General features: G+C 47.8%; 1 protein-coding gene and 2 long non-coding RNA genes across 4 annotated transcripts in view; 2 read left to right on the plus strand and 1 right to left on the minus strand.

Annotated features, from left to right (window-relative positions):
- Window positions 1-21,345, plus strand: part of LOC119137899 — a 39,189-nt gene extending 17,844 nt beyond the window's left edge. For both annotated transcript variants that reach the window (XM_037277503.1, XM_037277506.1), the window contains one exon: window positions 20,035-21,345. In XM_037277503.1, the coding sequence (XP_037133398.1) occupies window positions 20,035-20,126 (92 nt within the window). In that variant the 3' untranslated portion in view covers window positions 20,127-21,345. The remainder of the gene's footprint in view (window positions 1-20,034) is intronic.
- On the minus strand, window positions 489-1,343 carry LOC119137941. Its single transcript, XR_005101048.1, has 2 exons — window positions 1,244-1,343; window positions 489-630 (listed from the first exon to the last, which is right to left on the minus strand). It is a non-coding gene; the product is annotated as an uncharacterized LOC119137941 (long non-coding RNA).
- LOC119137916 lies at window positions 1,257-16,559 on the plus strand. Its single transcript, XR_005101024.1, has 3 exons — window positions 1,257-1,392; window positions 13,072-13,076; window positions 16,550-16,559. It is a non-coding gene; the product is annotated as an uncharacterized LOC119137916 (long non-coding RNA).
- Window positions 21,346-22,641: the final 1,296 nt, after the last annotated feature.

Genomic DNA, 22,641 nt, shown 5'->3' on the forward strand with positions numbered 1-22,641 from the left:
AATGCCCCTGGCGCACCACAGCGCCCCTACATGTCTACATTATGCAAGACCTCCAATAACACATTATACCAGGGGTCACCAACATGGTTCCAGGCACCAGGTTGCCCGTGAGGACCGCATGAGTCGCCCGCAGGACTGTTCTAAAATTAGCTCAAATAGCGGCACTTGTCAGTGAGCTGTATCTATTTATTTTACAGTCAAACTTCGGTTTTCGAACGTCCTGGTTCTCGAACAAATCGGAATTCGAACTCCCCCCCAAGCACAAATATAGTCCTTCTTTGCTCTTGCAAAAGGTCAAAGGTGCCTCAGAGCCAAGCACCGTTTTCTTGTCGTTCTCAGCTGTCGGTGGAGTCTCGGGATCGAGTTTCAGGGTCACTGATGGATACTGGAAAAGACAGACTGGGACACCAAACTTAAAATATCGTCTTCCAATTTGCCATTAATTTCCTGGTACCTTGTGTTAATGAAACTTCAAATTCTACTATTAACAACAATTTAATATACTTGAGAAAGACGGCGCCTTTCCTTCATTAGCTCTCGGATGTATTGTGATGGACCTCATTTGAACCATTTTAAAGTGGCAGATTACCCCAAACTTAAAATTGCAAGTCTTAACTGTGATTTCTCTCACTTCATCATCATCATCATCGGTTTAAAGTCCGTTTTCCAGGCGCCGCTGGGTTGGACTGGATTCTCAATATGGCTTTCTTCCACCGAGGACGGTCCATGGCCATCTCGTGGTTGAGAGTCCTATACTGAGAACATTTTTGGAGCAAAACGTTTTACAGCCGGATGCCCTTCCTGACACCAACCCAAGGGGAAATTGATTTTCTGTAGGGGTTGACTCCCTTAGCCCATTCCTCTCCCGAGGAGCCCACTGGGCAGTGGTACTATTTAACCCATAGTTGGGGGCTGGTTCGTGGGCACCAGGGCGTGTCCACACACCGGTGGGCCTGCGTGCCGCACGTCTAGGGGCCAAACCTCCTCCGAGTCCCTTGTAGTTTAGCCTGGGTCCGTGTTGTACCCAGTTACCATGTGTCGCCGCGTGGAGGCACTACATAGGGCTTGCTGTTAGAGAGGCTATGTACTGGCAGGGAGAGACTTACGCACTCGGCTCTCCCGTTCGCATACTGCTAGCCAGCGGTGAGGGTTGACAGTGAGAAGTGACATGCACTGGGCACTCCACCAACGCACTAGACGCATCATAACAACCCGACTTGGTCTTATGAAGTCAGACAGTCACTTATACTGTAATTTCCAGAAGCTCATCCTATTTTCAGGCCACATTCTATCGTTTGTTTTCCTGCCTTTGATTTTATGCAATCCTCTCCATCACCTTTCCACCTTTCCTGATTTGCGCCTTCAATTTCAGATAAAGTTTCCAAATTTTGCGTACCCAATGTACATTATTCATAATTAAGTCATATTCCAAACATAGCATCATCCTTGTTTTTGACCTCAGTAATATTGGTGTTATGCTCACTTGCCTATATTACTGGACTATCTTGAATTTTTAATCCTCTGCCACTACATCGAAGGCCATTTCTCAGCTGTTCACTTTTCCCATGCTCCTGTTATTTGAATCTAGGATGTGATTTTCATTTGAATTTCTTACTTTTGGACCTCTAAATTCCTCCTATCGCTAATTTATTTGTACCGAGCATACTTTTACAAGGGTATTAAAAGAACCAACAGATTACTACCAAATCCAATATCTCCTCGTTGGCATCTCCTCCTCTATTTTGGACTTACTGCTTTTGACCTGTGAGTCTTGTCGCAGTAGGCGCTGGTCATCCTTGTCGGGCCAGTTTAATTTACGAGCAGGCTCTCCGTGCATACAATTCAGTCCTATGTCTAAATCCAGAGAATTCCTTTAATTCCAGCTGCCGCTGTGGCCCTCACCCGATATCTCTCTTGCTCTCATAAATTAGTGTTGACCGGCCTAGTTTTCTTTAGACACCCAAATCACCTATATTTGTTTTGTAATGGTTAGCCCTCGCATACTCCTACTCCACCTGTTAGACGGCTATTAAACATTAATTCTAAGTTCAGTCTGTGTCTCTTTGTCCTCCTGGAGAAAACGGATGTATCCGCCATCTCAGGTTTTTTATGTAAACAGAAAATCAGACGTATTGAGGAGAGCCCCAAAGAAACGGAGGAGTATCAATAATTTGTTTTCAATTTTGTCATCCTTTCAGCAATTTAAATTAACAAGTTGGGCTTTTCTTCAGATCCAATTTCCCATTCCTCTCAGAATGCTAAAGGGAGCGCCAGCTGGCCCTAGTAGGGTCCCTCATTATTTACGAGGGGGCCACACTCTTCTGCCACCGTTTGTTGTTGTCCCAGCCAATCTTTCTTTAGATCGTATTGGTTAACACACGCATGCTCCTATTTCTCCTGTTAGACAGCTGTGGAACATTAATTCTCCTGGGTTGCAGTTACACCGGTGTACCCCCACTGTTGGTCATGCATTCTTTTGCCCCTTCAGCATTCCGTCCTCCATCATTTTGTCATAGTTCCTCTCGCTGCTCAGCACAGTAGGCCCCCTAAAATGGGCACAACTCCAACCCTGCGCGCGCGGCTTCGACGTCACCCGAGCGGGGAGGGTCCAGCCTTGAAACACAGTGGGCCGAGACAGGTTGGCCACCCTGCCGCCCAGGGCACCAGATCCCCCTCCCCGCGCAAGCAGCGCAGGCGGGCACGCGCCCCAGAGCGCCGAAGAGCACACCATCCTCTCGGTTCCTTTTGCTGCTTCTACAAGCACACACGCTCACACCCATGCGCACTCATGAGCACACACACACGCACGTACTCACGAGCACGTACACACACACACTCACTCACGGGCCCCCTCACACACACACACACACACACACACATACCCATGGGATCACGCACACACACACACACATGGGATCCCAAGCGTCTCGCCACGCGCAAGCTCAAACAGACAACATTAAGCTGACACAGAGTTCACAAAGATTACACACGAACACAGAAGACAGACAACGGGATTCGAATCCATTCCACATTTTGCTTCTTGCCAACTGCTGCTATGCAGTTTGGTCATTTTAACTGTTATCAAGAGAGAGATTCAAGATTCAAGAGTTTTTTTTATTCGCCATGTTTGAGCGTGCCAAACAAGGAATTTGACTTCGGTAAATCACACCCTCTGTTCAACATTTAGGTGACTAACAACACTCAGGACATGTGAAAAATGGCAAATATTCTCAAACATCCCCTGATCTTAAACTCCCAAAAGGGCAAGGAAAAACTCAAAACTCCAGCTAGGGGAAACGAGAACCCTTGAGAAGAGACCACAGATGGGAAGGTCCCTCTTCCAGGATGACCAGGCTGCAATGGATGCAGAGAGGACACATAGTACAAACAGTGTAGACAAATTCAAAAAAGGTGTGGAGAGCAGGATGTTATTGCACAGTAATGACTCTGAGACTCTAAGAGTGGTGTGAGTTCATCAGAGCAACAGCCTGGGGGAAGAAGCTGTCTCTGTGTCTGCTGGTTTTGGCGTACCGAGCTCTATAACAGTGCACAGATGCACTGACAAATACGCACGTCTTACTTAACTTTTGTTTCGTTTCGTTTCTAATAGCGCTGCATATTTTCCCCTTTTATTCTGCAGAATTTAACTTAAGTGTGCACACAAATTACTTTTCTCACATGGTATACCAATATTAAACCCCCCAGAGTCCTCTTTTCTACGTTTTCCATTTTACACAAGAGCCGCAGCACCTTCGTCCAATAGAGGCTTTGCAGCTGACGTCATCAAGCTACCCACATTAGCTTGGCGGCCATCTTGGCGGTCAACTTTTCAGTGCCGGTCAACGCTTTCTTGTTATATCTGCTGCTATTTGAGCTTAAAAATGCCGGATACCTGCCGTGCTGTTGGATGTAGCAATAGACGAGGCGATAAACCAAATCTTAGCTTCTATAGATTTCCGGCGAACATGAAAAAACGTGATAAATGGATCGCGGATATTCGTCGTGAACGATGGAAACCTACGATTTACACAAGGATATGCAATGAGGACTTCATATCAGGTATGTAAACAAACTATTCACCCCTGATTTGTTTCACAAAATGTGAAATAATACAATATGGGATGATACAAATATGATTGTTGAAAATGCTGGGTGCATTTTTAGAAAGGCAGCAAGAGCAGCAAGGCAGGGAATGGGATGATTTCTTCAGTTCACCCCCCCCGTTTTTATTTTGTGTTTATTTTTTCATGATGCTTCATCTGATTGGCTTGAAAACGTTATCAATGTAAATATTGAACTTCATATTGGAATTGAACAATTAATTCTCGAGTGAATGCATTAGGAAATTTCCCAAAAAATTATTATGAACCTTGTGAAACAATTTTTTTTTAATGTAGCATTTTTTAACAAGAGGGTTTTTGTTACTTCATTTGGCACAAGTTTTCAAGCCATTGGCACAAGGTTAAAATTTTTATTGGTTAAGTTTTCAAGCCAATCAGATGTGGCATCATGCAAAAATAAACAAAAAATAAAAATGGTAGCAACTTGAACAGACAGGTACAGTATCTGAATGATTTCACTCTATTCAGTTTTTTAATATGTCAAGTTATGAAATGCCATTACAAAACAAATCGACGAGGTAATTATAAATATCTGGATATGAGAGTTCAGGCAGGTCGGCTGTTGCAAAATGCTCGGGCGATTTTAGCATGCTTCTCGGTAAAAGGTACGGATCCGTTGTGCCAACAAGGTTCAACTTCTCTCTGTAACGTTTCTTGGATTCTTCATCCAAATGCCCAACTTCGTTGGATAGCAAATCAGCCATAATTCGGATGAAATCGGTGAAAATGTAGCGCAGAAATCAAACAATCTATACAAACACGTAGGAACGAGCTGACGAGTTGACCGCCAAGATGGCGGCATAACACAAAATCACGTGATAAAACCACGTGACTGCAAAGCCTCTATAGCGGTCTGCCGCAGGCCAATGTTCCCTCTAAGCTGCGCGCGTGCGCAATCGCGCACTGCCCGCACGTTCTCAGCGCACAAGAAATCTATCCAGCGCATAAACATCCCCCGCCGCGCCCAACCCCCCCCCCCCCCCGCGAAGCGAAGCGAACACGCAGCGTTGGACGCCCCATTAGCACCCCCCCCCCCCCCCCCCATGCGAAACGAACACGCAGCGTTGGACGTCCCATTAGCACCCCAGTCAGAGTGATGTCTCTTCAAAAGTTCGAGTGGCCCCAAAAGCAAAGATGTTTGCGGCCCCCTTTTTCCTTCTCCTTCCCTCTCTCTCTCCTCTCTCTCTGTTCCTTGTGGCCCCACATCTTTTGTACCTCGTAAGACAACAGCTGCGGTTCGAGTCTCACTCTACTGGTTGCTTCCGATGCCCCTAAAAGGGCATGGACAAGGGTCTTCCTGGTCACGGACGAATGGCCCTTCCATATTCTAAGTACCTACACATTACTGAAACTAGAGCTTCTCTGTACCGCAAAAATAGCTTATGGTAGTCTCACTGCTGCTAGTTTATCACCTAAGGGAACATACAAAGACGCATAGAATCCAAATTTCACTACATTAGGACTCTGGAACCTTTTACGGTTGTACTTCATAAATCAGCAAATCAGATCCGATTTGTCTCACCCCTGTGTGAAAGGTAAATAGTCACAGGCCATAAGCAATTTTCTGTGCAGGAGTCTGGAACGACTCTTTCCCATTTACGGCTGTACTTCATAAATTGGCAAATCGGTTCCCACTTGTCTCACTCCTGTGTGAAAACTGTATCCTCTCAAATCCCAGAGTTTACCTGGTCTTCCCGTTGAAGTCCGGTTTTTAATTAGAACACGCGTTCCAGGGTCGAGCACTGATTTCCGGACCTTTGCATCATATTGTCTCTTAATCCAATTTGCTGCTTTCTGGGCATTCTCATTTGCAATGGCGTATGCCTCCTCCATGACTTGTCTCCATTTCTCCAAATACTGTGGATGTGGGTGATCTTTGACTGCATGCACCCAACTGACCTTGTTGCCAAAATGTGTAATGGAAAAATAGTGCAATGGAAAAATAGTACAATGGAAAAATAGCCACTTCGCACTTCACTTAATGCGGCCTTGCAGTATCGCAGGTTTTTATTAAAACAAATGTTGCGGATATATTTGGTGCATCGCGGCTTTATGCTTTTTTCAAATGACTTTACAGCACACTATTGGCCGGGAGAGAAGACAAGACCAATGGGAACATGTTGATCTGTTTCTTGCTACTGATTGGCTTAGAGATGTAAGAGCAGTTCTAACCATTCATGCTTTATCTCAGCCTTCCGCAGTTGCGTGACTCAGGACAGAAACTCAACTGGAGACCTTGAATAAGGACTGTATTTGGGGGCTGATTTAGGTATACTCAATCTCCCCAGGTTGTCGGGCCAGAACAAAGGGAAACAATGGTCACACTCTTACGCCACTCTTTATTGAAGAAATTGTCACTATGTTGTATGCGTGTGTGTGCGTGTATTCGTGTGCATGTGGTTTCTATAGACCTACAGAAAGAAACAAATTAGTGCTTCAACAATAATAGATAACAACAAAACATGACAAATAATTCTAGCGATATGTTAATAAGATAGTTGAATTGTGTTCACTATGTCTCCATTGATGATAGCCATTGTATTCCTTTGTTCAGACAAATTGAGCAGGTCTTACTTTATAATAATAATAATTAATAATAATAATAATAATAATAATTCATTCAATTTATATAGCGCTTTTCAATAACCCAAAGACGCTTTACAGATAACAAAAAAAAGGGGGGGGGGTACGTATGGGGGGGGGGAGACAATAGGATATAGTTAATAACAGGACATCGGTCAGCAGTGCAAAGGAGATGGATGGAGGAGCAGGAGGGGCGGGAGCGGAGGTTGTTGAAGTTGGCAGTACGGGAGGTGGGGGTGACGGGGGGTTGGTAGTCCAAAAAGAGGAGATGGGTGAGCCATCGGGGAAGTGCCGGTCCAGATGTTGGACCAGATGGACCAGATGGTGATGCCGGTCGACCTCGACTGCACCCGCTCGAACGGCAGGCCCCAACGCACCACGGCGGCACACAGCAGAGCCACGGTTGGCGAGCCCGCAGGGAGTGGAGCCCGCAGGGAGTGGAGCCCGTCGCCCGAGAACGCCAGACGGAAGGCCAGAGAGCCAGGCCAGAGCTGCCGTAGAGTCCACAGCAGGCGGCCACAGGCTCAGAGTCGGGAGGCAGGAGGGTCCGGTGGTGGTTTTGGCCAGTTGGCTGTTGGCTAGCTGGCTAACGTAGCTGGTAGTCCGAGGGAGAGGAAACACATAGGTGAGAGCGGAGCTGCGGGAATGCGAAGTGGACGGAGGACAACACGAGAAAAATAAAAGAAGAGACGGGTGCACTGAAAACAGGAAAACGAAAAACAAGTAACGGACACGGTCCGGGACAGAAGCGGCAGTCAACAAGCTTGACGCCAGCGTGCTCTAACCCGGAAGACAACAGACGGTGGGGGAGGAGACAATGCTAACAAACTTTTCTGACAGTTTCGGCTGCAAGTTTGTTAAGGTAAGACGTGCTCAATTTGTCTGAACAAAGGAATACAATGGCTGTGTTAATACGATATTACCTGTATGGCAGACAATAACTAAACATATGTTAATATGTGGGCAGGTCGGTGGCACACTGGTGAGCACATCCGCCTCAAAGTTAGGAGGGTGCCGGTTCTATTCCACCTCCGCCACTCCCTGTATGGAGTTTGCATGTTCTCCCCTTGCCTACGTCGGTTTTCTCCGGGCACTCCAGTTTCCTCCCACATGCTTGGTAGGCCGATTGAGCACTCCAAATTGCCCCTTGGTGTGAGTGCGAGTGCGGATGGTTGTTTGTCTCTGTGTGCCACGCGATCCCCCTGGACACCGGTTCAGGGTGAGCCCCCGTCTACTGCCCGATGACTGCTGGAATAGGCTCCAGCACCCCCGTGACCCCCGTGGGGACAAACGGTATAAAGTTTTAGTGAAGCCCTAAAATCAGGGTTGACAGACGAGCAGGGCGACCAAGTGCGTGGTGCACTTTCATTTGGATAGAGAGCATTTGGGTCGGGCTTGGGAAGCTTCGGGTCGAGGCTGAATCGTGGTTGTTACACTGGCATTGATCGAGGCAGGCAGCGTTCGGGCTTGGTCATAAGGCAGTCAGTACGAGCGGCGATCAGGCTTGGTTGTAAGACAGGCAAGTGGTCAGGACGGGTGGCGACCGGGCTTGGTTGGTCAGAGCACGGAACTGGGTTGTCAACTGGGAATCAGACAGCACACAACAAAACAAGGCACAGGAACGGACGGGTAGCTCATAGGTCGAGCTGACAAAGGAGTGGCAGGAGTGTGGTGTTTAAATAGTGGACCGGTGACAGGCAAGAGCTGATGTGGACGATTGACTTGATAGCGGGGGTGTGGCTGTAAGCACTATCCATGGTGATCAAGCAGGACCCAGATGCCGGACAGGCGGGGGAGAACCAGGAGTGGATCTATACTCCACAGCAGATCAATACTCTGCAGAGGCGTCTGAATCCCTAACGTCAGGAGGCGAAACTGGGACTGGCGGCACCAGAACACCTGGAGTGGACGACACAACCGGCAGGCAGGTTGGTTCGGGATGCTGGTGGTGGAACTCCTCAACGAACGGTGGGAGTCATCGTACCTCTCCCAGTCGACCAGGTATTAGAATCCACACTCCTGTTGACTGGATTAAGGCCCACACAATGTACACAGGATCCCAGTTGACGAGGCGGAGGCGTGGACGCAGGAGTCAGCGTGCGCTCGTGTACTGGTCTCACCTGGGAAATGCGAAAAGTCGGATGGATCCTCATGAACCTTGGGAGTCTGAGATGGGTTGATCACCTTGTGGACGGGGAATGCTCCCACGAATTGTGGTGCCAACTTGCGCAACTCCACTTGAAGTGGAAGGTTCGTGCAGAAAGCCAAATACGCTGGCCTACACAGTTTGTAGGTGCTGATATCCGGTGTTTGTTGGACTGGCGAGCATAGCCGGTGACGGTCCGGAGGAGATAACCCCGAGACCTGGTTCACGCCCGGTGGCACCAGCCTATGTTTACCAGCACCGAAGAGCAGGTGGCGTCACGCTCCTGGTGTTCAAAACACGGCGTCTGGTAGCCGAACACACATCGGAATGGGGACATGACTGTGGCCGAGCTGAGAAGCAAGTTGTGGGCATATTCCACCCAGGGCAGTTGCTGGGCCCAACCGCACTGATTGTTAGGGGACATGTAGACTTATCCAGCTCCTGGTTGGGAACAAAAAGGCGGTCATCAGAACAAGCGCTCGGGCCGGGCTGACCTCTGACACATTAATCGACGTCCCAAGAGACTGTCGCGACTACCACGGATTCAAAGAGAATGGTTGCCGGCCCTTCCCGAGCGTGCTCCTCTTCCTGTGCCAGTCTTGAAAGCACGTCCGCTTCGGTGTTATGGGATCCCGGTCTGTAAGACAACGTAAAGTTAAAGCACCCAAAGAATAGAGCTCACCTCGCCTGGCGGGAGTTCAGCCTCTTATTGTAAGTATTCTAGATTGCAGTGGTCGGTCCACACGATGAGTGGAGTGGCAGTGCTCTCCAGCCAGTGCCACCACTCTTCCAGGGCTAGCTTGACAGCGAGGAGCGCGAGGTTGCCAATGTCAAGACGCGGTTAGCCGACGCAAGAAGAAAGTGCGAAGATGCTTGTCGTCCGGCCTGGAGCATTGTGAGAGGATGGCCCCTACCCCCATATCCGACACGTCGATCACGACCACGAAATGCCTTCCCGTATCGGGCATCCGGAGAATGGGGGCGGAGGTGCCGATGAGGGCGGTCAGTGGTAAGGCGACCGAGCTGTAGTTCCGAATGAATCTCCTGTAGAATTTGGCAAAGCAGAGGAATTGTTGTAGTTACTTGCAGGTGGTAGGAAGGATGTGACCGCCAACACCTTTGCCGGGTTCATTTGGAAGCATCCCTCAGCGATAATGTAGCCCAGGAAAGATACTGATTTTGTATGGAATTCACATTTCTCCACTTTGATGATCAAGAAATTCTCGAGGAGGCGGCGGAGGACGGACTTGACGTGGATGATGTGTTCCGACAGAGTACGGAAGAAAATAAGGATGTCGTCGAGGTAGACAAATACGAAGCGGTTGAGCATACCTTGGAGGACGTTGTTAACGAGTGCCTGAAAGACAGCGGGCGTGTTAGTGAGACCGAAAGGTGGTGTTGAAAGACATATTCCATTCGTACCCCTCTCTGATGCGGACCAGATAAAGGCAACCTCAGTTCCAATTTTATAAAACATGTGGAGCCTTTGGGGAGCTTGAAGACCAAGGACAGGAGGACAGGACATGTCAATTTCTAGGACTCTTCCAATGTACGCAGCTACCCAACAGCGTTCGGTTGAAGCGTTCAGCTGGATTGGCTTGGGGGTGGTTCGGGGAACTGCGAAAATGATGGATACCACAGTAGCCTTGGAGCTTGTGGAAGAGGTTGTTTTTGAACTTTTTTTCCCTGGTCGTGATGTATCTTGTATGGGAAACCAAAACACATAATAAAGTCATCAAAAATCTTCTTTGCTGCAAATTTTCCTGACTTGTCTCTTGTTGCGTACACCTAAGCATATTTAGTGAGATTATCCATTACTATAAAAATATATTCCTCTCTTCCAATACACTTGTACAAAAGCAGGTAGTCAATGCCCAGCTCCTTGCAACTTGCAACCCGCCCCCTTTTCTTGTCTTCCGGGTTAGAGCAACGCTGGCGTCTGGATTGTTGACTGCCGCTTCTACCCCGAACCGTGTCCGCTATTTGTTTGTCCCCTGTTTGTTTTGTGTTTCCCGTTGTAAGTGTGCCCGTTTTTTCTTTTATTTTTCTCGCCTTTTCACCTGCCCACCGCGTATCTCTGGAGCTCTGCTCGCACCTCTCTGATCCCGCTCCCTCTGAGTACGAGCTACGCTAGCCAGCTAGCCAACCCACCACCGGACCCTCCTACCTCCCGGCTCTGAGCCTGTAGCTGCTTGCTCTTGGCTCGGCAAACGGCTTCAACCCAACTTTCTGGCCACTTGGCCGGCGTCCTCGGGGGGAGCACCCGCTCGCTGCGAGCTCGCCGGTCGTGGCTCGGCTGTGTGCCGCCATGACACACTAGGGCGTGCCGTTTGCACGGGTACAGTTGGGATTGACCAACACCACCACCCACTCCCCCAACATCACGACTCGGTCCACTGCTGCTTCCATGCATTTCACTGCCTACCAACTCCTAGCTAACCAGCTACTAGCCATTTCTACCATTTTTTCTGAATTATTCCCAGCTGCTGTCACGTCTCATCTCGTCCATGAATTATCACTTCTGCTACTCCGGGCTTCCATTCCACCAACTTCTCGTCCATTTGTCTACACTGCTGCTGATCTTCATCATCTCAACAATAATCAACGTCTCCCTGCTGCTGCTGCCTCAGCTGCCAGCAAGGCTGGGATCCTAATCTTTCTGGACTACCTCTCGCCCCCCCGTCACCCCCACCTCCCGTACTGTCAACTTCAACAATCTCCGCTCCCCCACCCCCGCTCCTTCATCCATCTCCCTCGCACTGCTGAACTGTCGCTCCCTCTCCAACAAATCACTAGTTATTTTCGAACTACTATTGGAAAATAATTTGGATCTGCTCCTTCTCTGTGAAACATGGCAACAGCCCATGGACTATTTTACTCTCAACCAAGCCACTCCGTCTAACTACAGCTACATCGCCAAACCCCGCCTCTCTGGGCGAGGAGGTGGTATTGCTGTCCTCCATAAGCGGTCCCTACCCATCACTGAATTGGACCTCAACCTCCCATCTATTTCATCTTTTGAATATCTCGCTTTTTCCCTCCCCAACTCTATAGAGGCTTTGCAGTCACGTGGTTTTATCACGTGATTTTGTGTTATGCCGCCATCTTGGCGGTCAACTCGTCCCTACGTGTTTGTATAGATTGTTTGATTTCTGCGCTACATTTTCACCGATTTCATCCGAATTATGGCTGATTTGCTATCCAACGAAGTTGGGCATTTGGATGAAGAATCCAAGAAACGTTACAGAGAGAAGTTGAACCTTGTTGGCACAACGGATCCGTACCTTTTACCGAGAAGCATTCTAAAATCGCCCGAGCATTTTGCAACAGCCGACCTGCCTGAACTCTCATATCCAGATATTTATAATTACCTCGTCGATTTGTTTTGTAATGGCATTTCATAACTTGACATATTAAAAAACTGAATAGAGTGAAATCATTCAGATACTGTACCTGTCTGTTCAAGTTGCTACCATTTTTATTTTTTGTTTATTTTTGCATGATGCCACATCTGATTGGCTTGAAAACTTAACCAATAAAAATTTTAACCTTGTGCCAATGGCTTGAAAACTTGTGCCAAATGAAGTAACAAAAACCCTCTTGTTAAAAAATGCTACATTAAAAAAAAATTGTTTCACAAGGTTCATAATAATTTTTTGGGAAATTTCCTAATGCATTCACTCGAGAATTAATTGTTCAATTCCAATATGAAGTTCAATATTTACATTGATAACGTTTTCAAGCCAATCAGATGAAGCATCATGAAAAAATAAACACAAAATAAAAACGGGGGGGGGTGAACTGAAGAAATCATCCCATTCCCTGCCTTGCTGCTCTTGCTGCCTTTCTAAAAATGCACCCAGCATTTTCAACAATCATATTTGTATCATCCCATATTGTATTATTTCACATTTTGTGAAACAAATCAGGGGTGAATGGTTTGTTTACATACCTGATATGAAGTCCTCATTGCATATCCTTGTGTAAATCGTAGGTTTCCATCGTTCACGACGAATATCCGCGATCCATTTATCACGTTTTTTCATGTTCGCCGGAAATCTATAGAAGCTAAGATTTGGTTTATCGCCTCGTCTATTGCTACATCCAACAGCACAGCAGGTATCCGGCATTTTTAAGCTCAAATAGCAGCAGATATAACAAGAAAGCGTGTGTGAGTCGTTGACAGGCACTGAAAAGTTGACCGCCAAGATGGCCGCCAAGCTAATGTGGGTAGCTTGATGACGTCAGCTGCAAAGCCTCTATTACTGCTGTTCTTATCTACCGCCCCCCAAAGTCACATCCGTCTTTTCTTTCTGAACTCTCTGAACTCCTCACCATCGTATCCTCAGTCTCCTATCGCCTCCTACTCATCGGTGACTTCAACATCCACATCGACCAGCCCACTGCTCCACTGACGTCTGACTTCATCTCCCTTAGAATAGAATAGAATAGAATAGAATAGATCTTTATTGTCATTGTCACATGTACAACGAAATTTAAAAAGTGCCAACCGATCCGCGCATGCGATAAAAAATATATAGAATAAATAGAATAAAAGATAAAAAAAACAAGCTAAAAACCCACAGAAGAACATACACAGACATAATCATTTACGTTTAGCTGCATTCAATGTGACTACCGCTGTAGGATAAAAACTGTTGGCGAATCTGCTAGTCCTCGACCTAATTAATCTGTAGCGTCTGCCTGATGGCAACAGTTCGAAAAGGGAGTGGCCAGGGTGGGAAGTGTCCTTCAGAATGTTCTGTGATTTTTTGAGACAGCGGGTTCTGTGTAGGTCTTCCAGTGTGGGGAGAGGGCAGCTAATGATCTTCTGTGCTGTGTTGATGACCCCTTGGAGCTTTTTCCTCATAGCAGCAGTGCAGCTGGAGTACCAAACACATATACAGTACGTTAAAGTGCTTTCTATGGAGCAGCGATAGAAGGACACCAGCAGTCTCCGTGTAATGCTGTGCCTCCTCAGCACCCTTAAAAAGTAGAGTCTCTGTTGGGCCTTTTTAAGCAGCTCAGAGGTGTTCACGCCCCAGGTGAAGTCCTCCTCGATGTGGACTCCCAGGTAGCGGAAGGAGGACACCCTCTTCACACAGACCCCGTCGATGATGAGTGGTGGAATGTCCGTTTTATTTTTCCTCCTAAAATCAATGACCAGTTCTTGGGTTTTAGCCGTGTTTAGGAGCAGATTGTTCTCTCCGCACCACTCCGATAGCTGGACCACTTCGTCCCTGTAGGCAGACTCATCCCCCTTTGAGATGAGCCCCACCACGGTGGTGTCATCCGCAAATTTCACGATGGTGTTGCTGCGGTGGGCGGGGGTGCATGCATGTGTGTAGAGCGTGTAAAGCAGTGGGCTCAGTACGCAGCCCTGTGGGGAGCCGGTACCAAGACTGAGAGGTGTGGATGTATGACGGCCCACTTTCACCCTCTGGCTGCGACCCGTCAGGAAGCTCTTAATCCCCCTGCAAGTATTATGTGGAAGTCCCAGGCCCTCCAGTATGTCCACCAGTCTGTGGGGGAGGATGGTGTTAAAAGCAGAGCTAAAGTCCACGAAGAGCATCCGCACATAGCTCCCCGGCTGCTCCAGGTGGGACAGTGCAGCGTGGAGGGCTGTAGCTACTGCGTCCTCTGTGGATCTATTTGCCCTGTAGGCAAACTGGTGGGGGTCAAAACCTCTGAACAGGAGTGCTGTGATGTGACCCCGTACCAGCTTTTCAAAGCACTTCATGACCACCGGGGTGAGTGCGACTGGCCGGTAGTCATTGAGGCTGGTGATGTGGCGTTTCTTGGGCAGGGGGACTATAGTGGAGGATTTTAAACAGGATAGGACGGTGGACTCAGTAAGGGACTGGTTGAAAATCTTTGTGAAGACTCCAGCCAGCTGATCTGCACAGTCCTTCAGGACACGACCAGTGACGCCGTCAGGACCCGCAGCCTTCCTCGGGCTGATGGTCCGCAGCGTGCGCCTCACCTCGTGCTCCTTCACTGTGAGGGTGAAGCTGCTGCGGTCTGTGGGATGTGATGTGGCCCCTTCAGGTGGCTCGGACTCGAACCGGGCGAAGAAGGTATTGAGGACCTCTGCCAGTGAGGCGTCCCCTTCAGCAGCTCCGATGGTGGTTCTGTAGTTGGTGAGATGCTGGACTCCCTGCCACACCTGCTTGCTGTTGTTGCTGTTCAGGTGATCCTCAATCCTCTTCTTGTAGGCAAGCTGGGCCTCTCTGATGCCTCTCCTCAGGTTGGCTCTGGCTGTGCTGTAGAGAGCCCCGTCCTCAGACCTGAGGGACAGGGCGGTGTCCCTCTCCTCCAGCAGCCGAAGGACCTCCCGGGTCATCCAGGGCTTCTGGTTGGGGTATATCCGTATAAGTTTGTCCACTGTGACAGTGTCTGTGCAGTGCTTGATATAACACAGAACACTGTCTGTGAACACGTTCAAGTCCCGGTGTTCGAAGATGTCCCAGTTAGTCCTGTCGAAGCAGTCCTGCAACTGCTGAGAGGCGTCGTCAGGCCAGGTTTTAACAGTTTTAGTGATGACAGGAGCTGATTTCCTGATGGTGGTATATGCCGGGAGTAATAGCAGTGACATATGGTCAGACTGGCCCAGGTGAGGTAGCTGTTTTGCCCTGTAGCCTAGCTTGATGTTGGAGTAGACCTTGTCCAGAGTGTTTACTCCTCTAGTGGCACATTTAACATGCTGATGGAAACTAGGGAGTGCTGCTTTCAAATCTACATGATTAAAGTCCCCTGCCATGATGTGGACTGCGTCAGGATATCTGCTCAGCTGGCTGCTAATACTGCCATGTAATAGTCCGATAGCTAGCTTAGCATTAGCCTCCGGAGGTATGTAAACAACAGTCGTCATGACTACGGTAAATTCACGAGGGAGGTAAAAGGGCCTGCATTTAATAGTCACGTACTCCAGGTCCGGGCAGCAGTGACTGTCTACAGTCACCATATTAGTACACCAGTTGTTATTGACGTACATACAGAGCCCCCCCCCTTGCTCTTGCCGGAGTTCTCAGTCCTGTCATGACGCTGTGTGGTGTATCCTGCTAGCTCGATAGCAGAGTCCGGTATGAGTGGATGAAGCCAGGTTTCGGTGATCAGTACCATGCAGCAGTCCTTCACGGTCTGGTTCGCAGACATCTGTAGCCTTAGTTCATCCATTTTGTTAGCAAGAGACCTGGCGTTGGTAAGAAACAGGCTTGGGAGCGGTGGTTTGAACGGCTGCTTCCGTAGCCTGGTTAACGCGCCGGCCCTGCAGCCTCATTTTTGTTTTCTCTCTCTGCGCTGCCTTCGCTTCCTCCCAGCGGGGATGGTGATCCAAGGGGAGCCGGGGCGCCTGATGATATCCTCCGGTATGTTTTTCGAGCGGTGAAACTCTGCTGCGACACTCAACTCGCAGCAAACACCTATCCTGAGGAGCTCCTGCCGGTTGTAGGTGGTGTATGACATACAGTGGGTACAAACACTAACAAAAAACAAACAATGCGTAGATCGGGAGAGCACTGAGCCGCTGCAACTGCGTGCGCCGCCATCTTTCCGTAGTCCGTTCCAAAACTTCTGGACTGCTTTCATCTCACCCAGCACATCAACTTCCCCACCCACACCAAAGGCCACACCCTGGATATAGTATGCTCCTCCTTTCCACTCACATCCAACCCCCGTCCTCTCACCTTTCCACTGTCAGATCATCTCTGCATCCTCTTCTCCGCCCCTCTACCCTCGCCTCATAATTCCACAAAACGCACCATCTCCTACTGCAACATCAAGACTGTAAACCCAATCACGCTTTGCCAGCTCTTATCCTCTGCCCTTCCCTCCGACCCCACTTCTTCCTTTGCAGCCATCACCCTCATCCTCAAAAACCCCACCTTGGACCCACTCAACCTTTCCAACTACCGTCCCATCTCCAACCTTTCATTCCTTTCCAAAACCCTTGAACGCATTGTCTCCGCCCAACTCCACACCCATCTCCAGTCCAACAACCTCTATGAACCCTTCCAGTCCGGATTCCACCCACTTCACAGCACCGAAACAGCTCTAGTTAAAGTCACCAACGATCTCCTCATTTCTGCAGACTCTGGTGCCCTCAACATCCTACTACTACTTGACCTTAGCGCAGCCTTTGACACTGTGAACCATTCCATCCTCCTCCAAAGGCTGCGCCAACTAGGTGTTGAGGGCACTGCACTCGACTGGCTTACCTCCTATCTCACCAACAGAAACCAGTTCATCTCTCTCTCCGGTCACACATCCATCCTCTCCCCAGTTACACAAGTGGTCCCCCAAGGCTCAGTTCTTGGCCCCCTCCTATTCATCTGTTACCTCTTTCCCCTTGGTACTGTCATCCGCAAACTCAATCTGGACTTCCACTGCTACGCTGATGACACCCAGATCTATATACGTACCACACCAACCCGTAACCCTTCCCTCACCCACTTTGAAACCTGCATCTCTACAATAAAAACATGGCTGACCCACAACTTTCTCAAACTCAACAGTGACAAAACAGAGCTCCTCCTCATAGGCACTAAATCCTCCCTTAATAAAACTGGATCCATCACACTCACCATTGACTCCTCAAACATCACTCCCTCCCCTCTGGCACGCAACCTTGCCGTTATTTTTGACCCCACACTGTCCTTCCACCCTCATGTTAGCTCAGTAGTCAAGACCTCCTACTTCCACCTCCGACGCATCGCCAAAATCCGGCACTGCCTCTCTCTCTCTGCCGCTGAATCCCTCATCCACTCCTTCGTCTCATCCCGGCTTGACTACTGCAACTCCCTTCTCACTGGAATCATTGCTCGCTCACTCCATAGACTTCAACTAGTCCAAAACTCTGCTGCCCGCCTCCTTACCCACACCCGGTCCCGTGAACACATCACTCCTGTTCTCCACTCTCTTCACTGGCTCCCCATTAAGGAGCGTATCATCTTCAAGATACTCCTCCTCACCTTCAAAGCCCTTCACCACCTGGCTCCCACTTACCTATCCGACCTCCTTGTCCCCTACTGCCCCAATCGTCCCCTCCGATCCTCCAATACTTCACGTCTGACAGTCCCAAAATCTAAACTCAAATCCTTCGGTGACAGAGCCTTCTCCTGCACATCACCCCGACTCTGGAACTCTCTCCCTCAGTCTGTCTGTGACTCACCCACACTCCCCATATTTAAGTCCCATCTAAAAACGTACCTCTTCTCCCAAGCGCATGACCTCCCCTACCCATAACTGGTTTCCTCTTCTTAATTTTATCCGATTGTTTCTTCCCCGTCCCCCTCCCCTCATGTATGTCTTTGCCTTGTTCCCTGTAAGCGTCTTTGGGTTTTTGAAAAGCGCTATACAAATTTAATGAATTATTATTAATTATTATTAATGCAGATCATCTCAAAAGGTGCAGAAGTCTCAATGCTCTGAATAGGTGTTCTAGTTACCCTGTTTGGTTTCTTCCTTTTTATGCAACGGCATACTTGGGTACAATAGTGCTCCATCTCTTGTCTCATTTTAGGCCAGAAGAAGCGCGCTCAAGCTAGATCATACGATCTGTGCCCAGGTGTCCCATCTCCTCTTGTAGGTGCTTGTAGACAATGGGTTTTAGAGAATCGGGGACCACTAATTATGACCTCACTTTGGTCTCTCTTTTGAAAACACCTCCATCAATCTGGGACCACTCGCAAGGAAGGTAGGTGTATGACTGGTTTGCTCTCTGCCATCTTGTCTTTACGCTTTTAGCGAGAAAATATTATTTTCAAGGCTAACAATCGGTTTATGGCGACATCTTTATTTTGGGCATCTTTGAATTCTTCTCCCCTCCTTGAGTCGTCACCTTATCGTGGTGGAGGGGTTTGCGTGTGCCTATGATCCTAGAAGCCATGTTGTCTGGGGCTTCATGCCCCTGGTAGGGTCACCCATGGCAAAAGGATCCTAGGTGAGGGGCCAGACAAACCACGGCTCAAAAGACCCCTTATGAAGAATACAATATATGGACTTAATTTTCCCTCGCCCAGATGCGGGTCACCGGGGCCCCCCTCTGGACCCAGGCCTGGAGACAGGGCTCGAAGGCGAGCGTCTGGTGGCCGGGCCTTCACCCATGGGGCCAGCCCTAAAAAGGAACGTGGGTCCCCCTTCCCATGGGCTCACCCCCTGTGGGAGGGGCCAAAGGGGTCAGGTGCGTAGTGAGCTGGGCGGCGGCCAAGGGCGGGAACCTTGGCGGTCCAATCCCCGGCTGCAGAAGCTGCCTCTTGGGACATGGAATGTCACCTCTCTGGCTGGAAAGGAGACCGAGCTGGTGTGTGAGGCAGAAAAGTTCCGACTAGACATAGTCGGACTTGCCTCCACACACAGTTTGGGTTCTGGTACAAGCCCTCTCAAGAGGGGCTGGACTCTCCTCCACTCTGGAGTTGCCCACGGTGAGAGGGGTCGAGCAGGTGTGGGCCTACTTATTGCCCCTCGGCTGGGGGGCACATTGGGGTTCACCCCGGTGAACGATAGGGTAGCCTCTCTCTGCCTTCGGGTGGGGGGACGAGTCCTGACTGTTGTTTGTGCCTATTCACCGAACAGCAGCTCAGAATACCCACCCTTTTTGGGGTCCTTAGAGGAAGTGCTGGAGAGTGCTCCTTCTGGGGACTCCATCATTCTACTAGGTGACTTCAATGCTCACGTGGGCAATGACAGTGAGACCTGGAAGGGCATGATTGGGAGGAACGGTCCCCCGATCTGAACCCGAGCGGTGTTCTATTGTTGGACTTATATTTAGTTATTTTGTCATTTAAAAAAATAAAGACTATTGGGACAATGACATTTGTTTTATAATAGTGTGTATTTGCATGGAATTTATGTAGTTAAAAAATGTCCGAAAAAACTATTGGCACCCGGGCCCCTTCACTTTATCAAACCTGGCCCTCCTTGCAAAATGTTTGGTTACCCCTGTTCTATGCGGACGGATGTTTTTTCAACTGTTGTGCAACTTAATGATATTTTGATATTTCATAGCCTTGTCGTCTGCTATCCATCATTTGCATCATGTCTCTGTTAAACTCTACTGAATACCAATCCTGTATTTCGACCAATACACCATCAGGTGTAGTAGGCCCACTGTATATAACTTAAAGATCCTGCCAAATACTAGCCTCCCCAACAATAACCATTATGTGAATGTCATTTCTTCAACAGGAAGCAGTCTGACTGAGGCCAGGGGTTACAAGGAGATCACCAGCGACTTTCTATGCACCCAACGCTCTTCAGCCAACTGTACAGTAGTTTGACTTCTGACTCCAATAATAAGTTACTTCAGTAATATGAGTAATTTTAAGTGTGGATGAAAAATGCAAAAATGTGCAAAATGTATCAATCCTGTACAATTGAATTCAATATTGCTCAGAAATAGCTTTACGTTACCAACATGAGTGACGGTTGTGCCAGCAACTGAGACTTACATGAGCCTCTATGATTTATGGTGCTGCCCCCGAATATGCATTAAGTATTGCGTTATGTTTCAGTTAGAACAGTTACACATGCAAATGCACCACAAGCATTTGTATTCTAAAATGTATTTTACAGTAATTGTGAATTTCTAATAACCTCAGGCTGAAGAAAATCCCTAAACCATGAATCACACGCAATTAATGTCTATGTGAATTAAAAGCACAACTAAATAAAAATGGATTCAAACAAACATATCAAACTGATATTAGGCATCTCTTTGTTTTTGCAATTGCATTATTCAAATTTATAATATATGGTTTGAAAAAGGAGGTAAATGCGATGATTGTGAATTTGATTCTGTCCCCTTCCTGTGAGGAGTTTAAATGTTCTTCCCGTGCATGGTAGGCCGACTGACCACTCCAAATTGTCAATAAGGTTGAGTGCGAATAGTTATTCGTCTTTGCGTGCCCTACGATCGACTGCCAAGAAGTTCAAGGCGTCATCCGCCTACTGCCCGAAGTCAGCTGGGTTAGGCTCCAGCACGCCCGCGACCCTCGTGAGGAAAAGAAATTCAGGAAAAGGATGTATTAGGGTTGACATTATATTGATCGTATGATTATGTTGGAATGTTGACTAGAAACATTAACTTTGTTAAAACCTTCCACCTTACCTTGACTTGTTGATGTGAATTCCAATATATGACAAAGCTTGTCATAAACACCTTTATTCGGCCACATTATTTCACTCCATCGCACTCCGTGACCCGACAGCAAAAAAACTTCCAACACTTCCGTCACCGCCTCCTTATCCACAATGCATAGCATCAGGAGTTAACAATCTCCCTCTTTCTTAAAAATAAAATAAACAAATACACAGAACATTTAAAGTGTGCTTGAATAAAGACCTTTTTGAACTACAAAACAAAAGGTTTATTTTCTATCTATAAACAAAAATTTAAGTAGCCATGAACCTTCATCTAACGCTTTGAGAAGCATGAGTGAAGAAGCTCCCTTTTTTTGTCAGGCAATCTGCAAGCTGGGACTTAGTCTCTGACCAAAATATCTGTTTTATTTTCTTGGCCTGTAGGAGCTCTTTAACACTACTTAATTCTAGCCCAGGGGTGGGCAAACTTTTTGACTCGCGGGCCGAACTGGGTTCTAAATTTGGACCGGAGGGCCGAACCAGGAGCAGATGGACGTAGTGTTTGTGTGAAGTAATATAAGCGACCTGTAAAGGTCATTGCATAAAAGATTTTGGCCTTTAGTAGGTAGTAAAGCATGGATATTCCAAACAAGTTTTTTGAAAACAAATGCATTTATTAACAGCATTAAAAAAAAAATCACTAAAAAACTGCTATCAGTGATTCTCATAAAATACGACACTATTATTATGAATAACAGTCTCCATCACTTCAGTGCCTGCAGGTCAGATTAATGAAAAATGTTTATCTTATGAGATCACAGCAAACATTCTGACCAAATATATCATCTTGAAGAATCGGTGAAAGCATACATCCAAATAAAGTAATCAAAACGGCAACACGGTGAGGGGTATCTGAAAATCAGAGCAGAGTTTTAACTCACAAACACCTGGTAACAGAGGTGAGGAAACGGGAAACACTTCCTTAAAGTAAGCCTTAAGAACTTTACAGGTTAAGATTAGTCGCAAACAGGTGGTGCATCAATGTCCTTGAGCATCCTGCACTGTTTGAAAATGAGAATGGTCGCTAGTTTCAATCCCTGCTATGTGTACAAATCATATTCAAAATGCATTTTTTTACAACAAACTTGAGAGCCTCCCCTTCATTTTCAGTGGGAACAGTGTTGTTGGTCTCCCTTTTTTGCTAGTGCATCATAGTCTGGAGTAAAATTTGTTGTGGCAATTCTTAGGAGAGATCCGTTTACCTCGATCTGTGACGGGTTGATGTGGCTGAACGTCACGTCGCGTACGTCGAGCCAAATTGGCAACTCTTTTAACATTCGGCACTCACTTCTTTTCTTCGGGCCACTCATTTTAATGGAAGGATTCCAGGGGAAGGTTTGTGGGTGGCTTTAGCGTAAAACTGTATCTGAAAGCTCAGCGAGCGAATTACAAGAATGCTGTCGTCACAGCCCACGCTCTAAATTCGGGACTGATACAAATAGAGCGCGAGTGCGCCATGTCCGTACTACTGAGTACGTACGTACACGCACTTGTGAGTGTGCACCGAGCTTTCTGACACGGCTTCCGGTAGTAAATGCGCAGGCGAGCGGTTCCCCATCTACTGGGGAAACGCAGTCATTGCAGGCAAAATGACAAAAAAAAAAGTTTAATAATACAATTAATTCAGGGTTGGCGGGCCGGATTAAACGGTCC

The sequence above is a fragment of the Syngnathus acus genome, chromosome 19 (assembly GCF_901709675.1).
Source record: "Syngnathus acus chromosome 19, fSynAcu1.2, whole genome shotgun sequence".
NCBI lineage: Eukaryota > Metazoa > Chordata > Actinopteri > Syngnathiformes > Syngnathidae > Syngnathus > Syngnathus acus.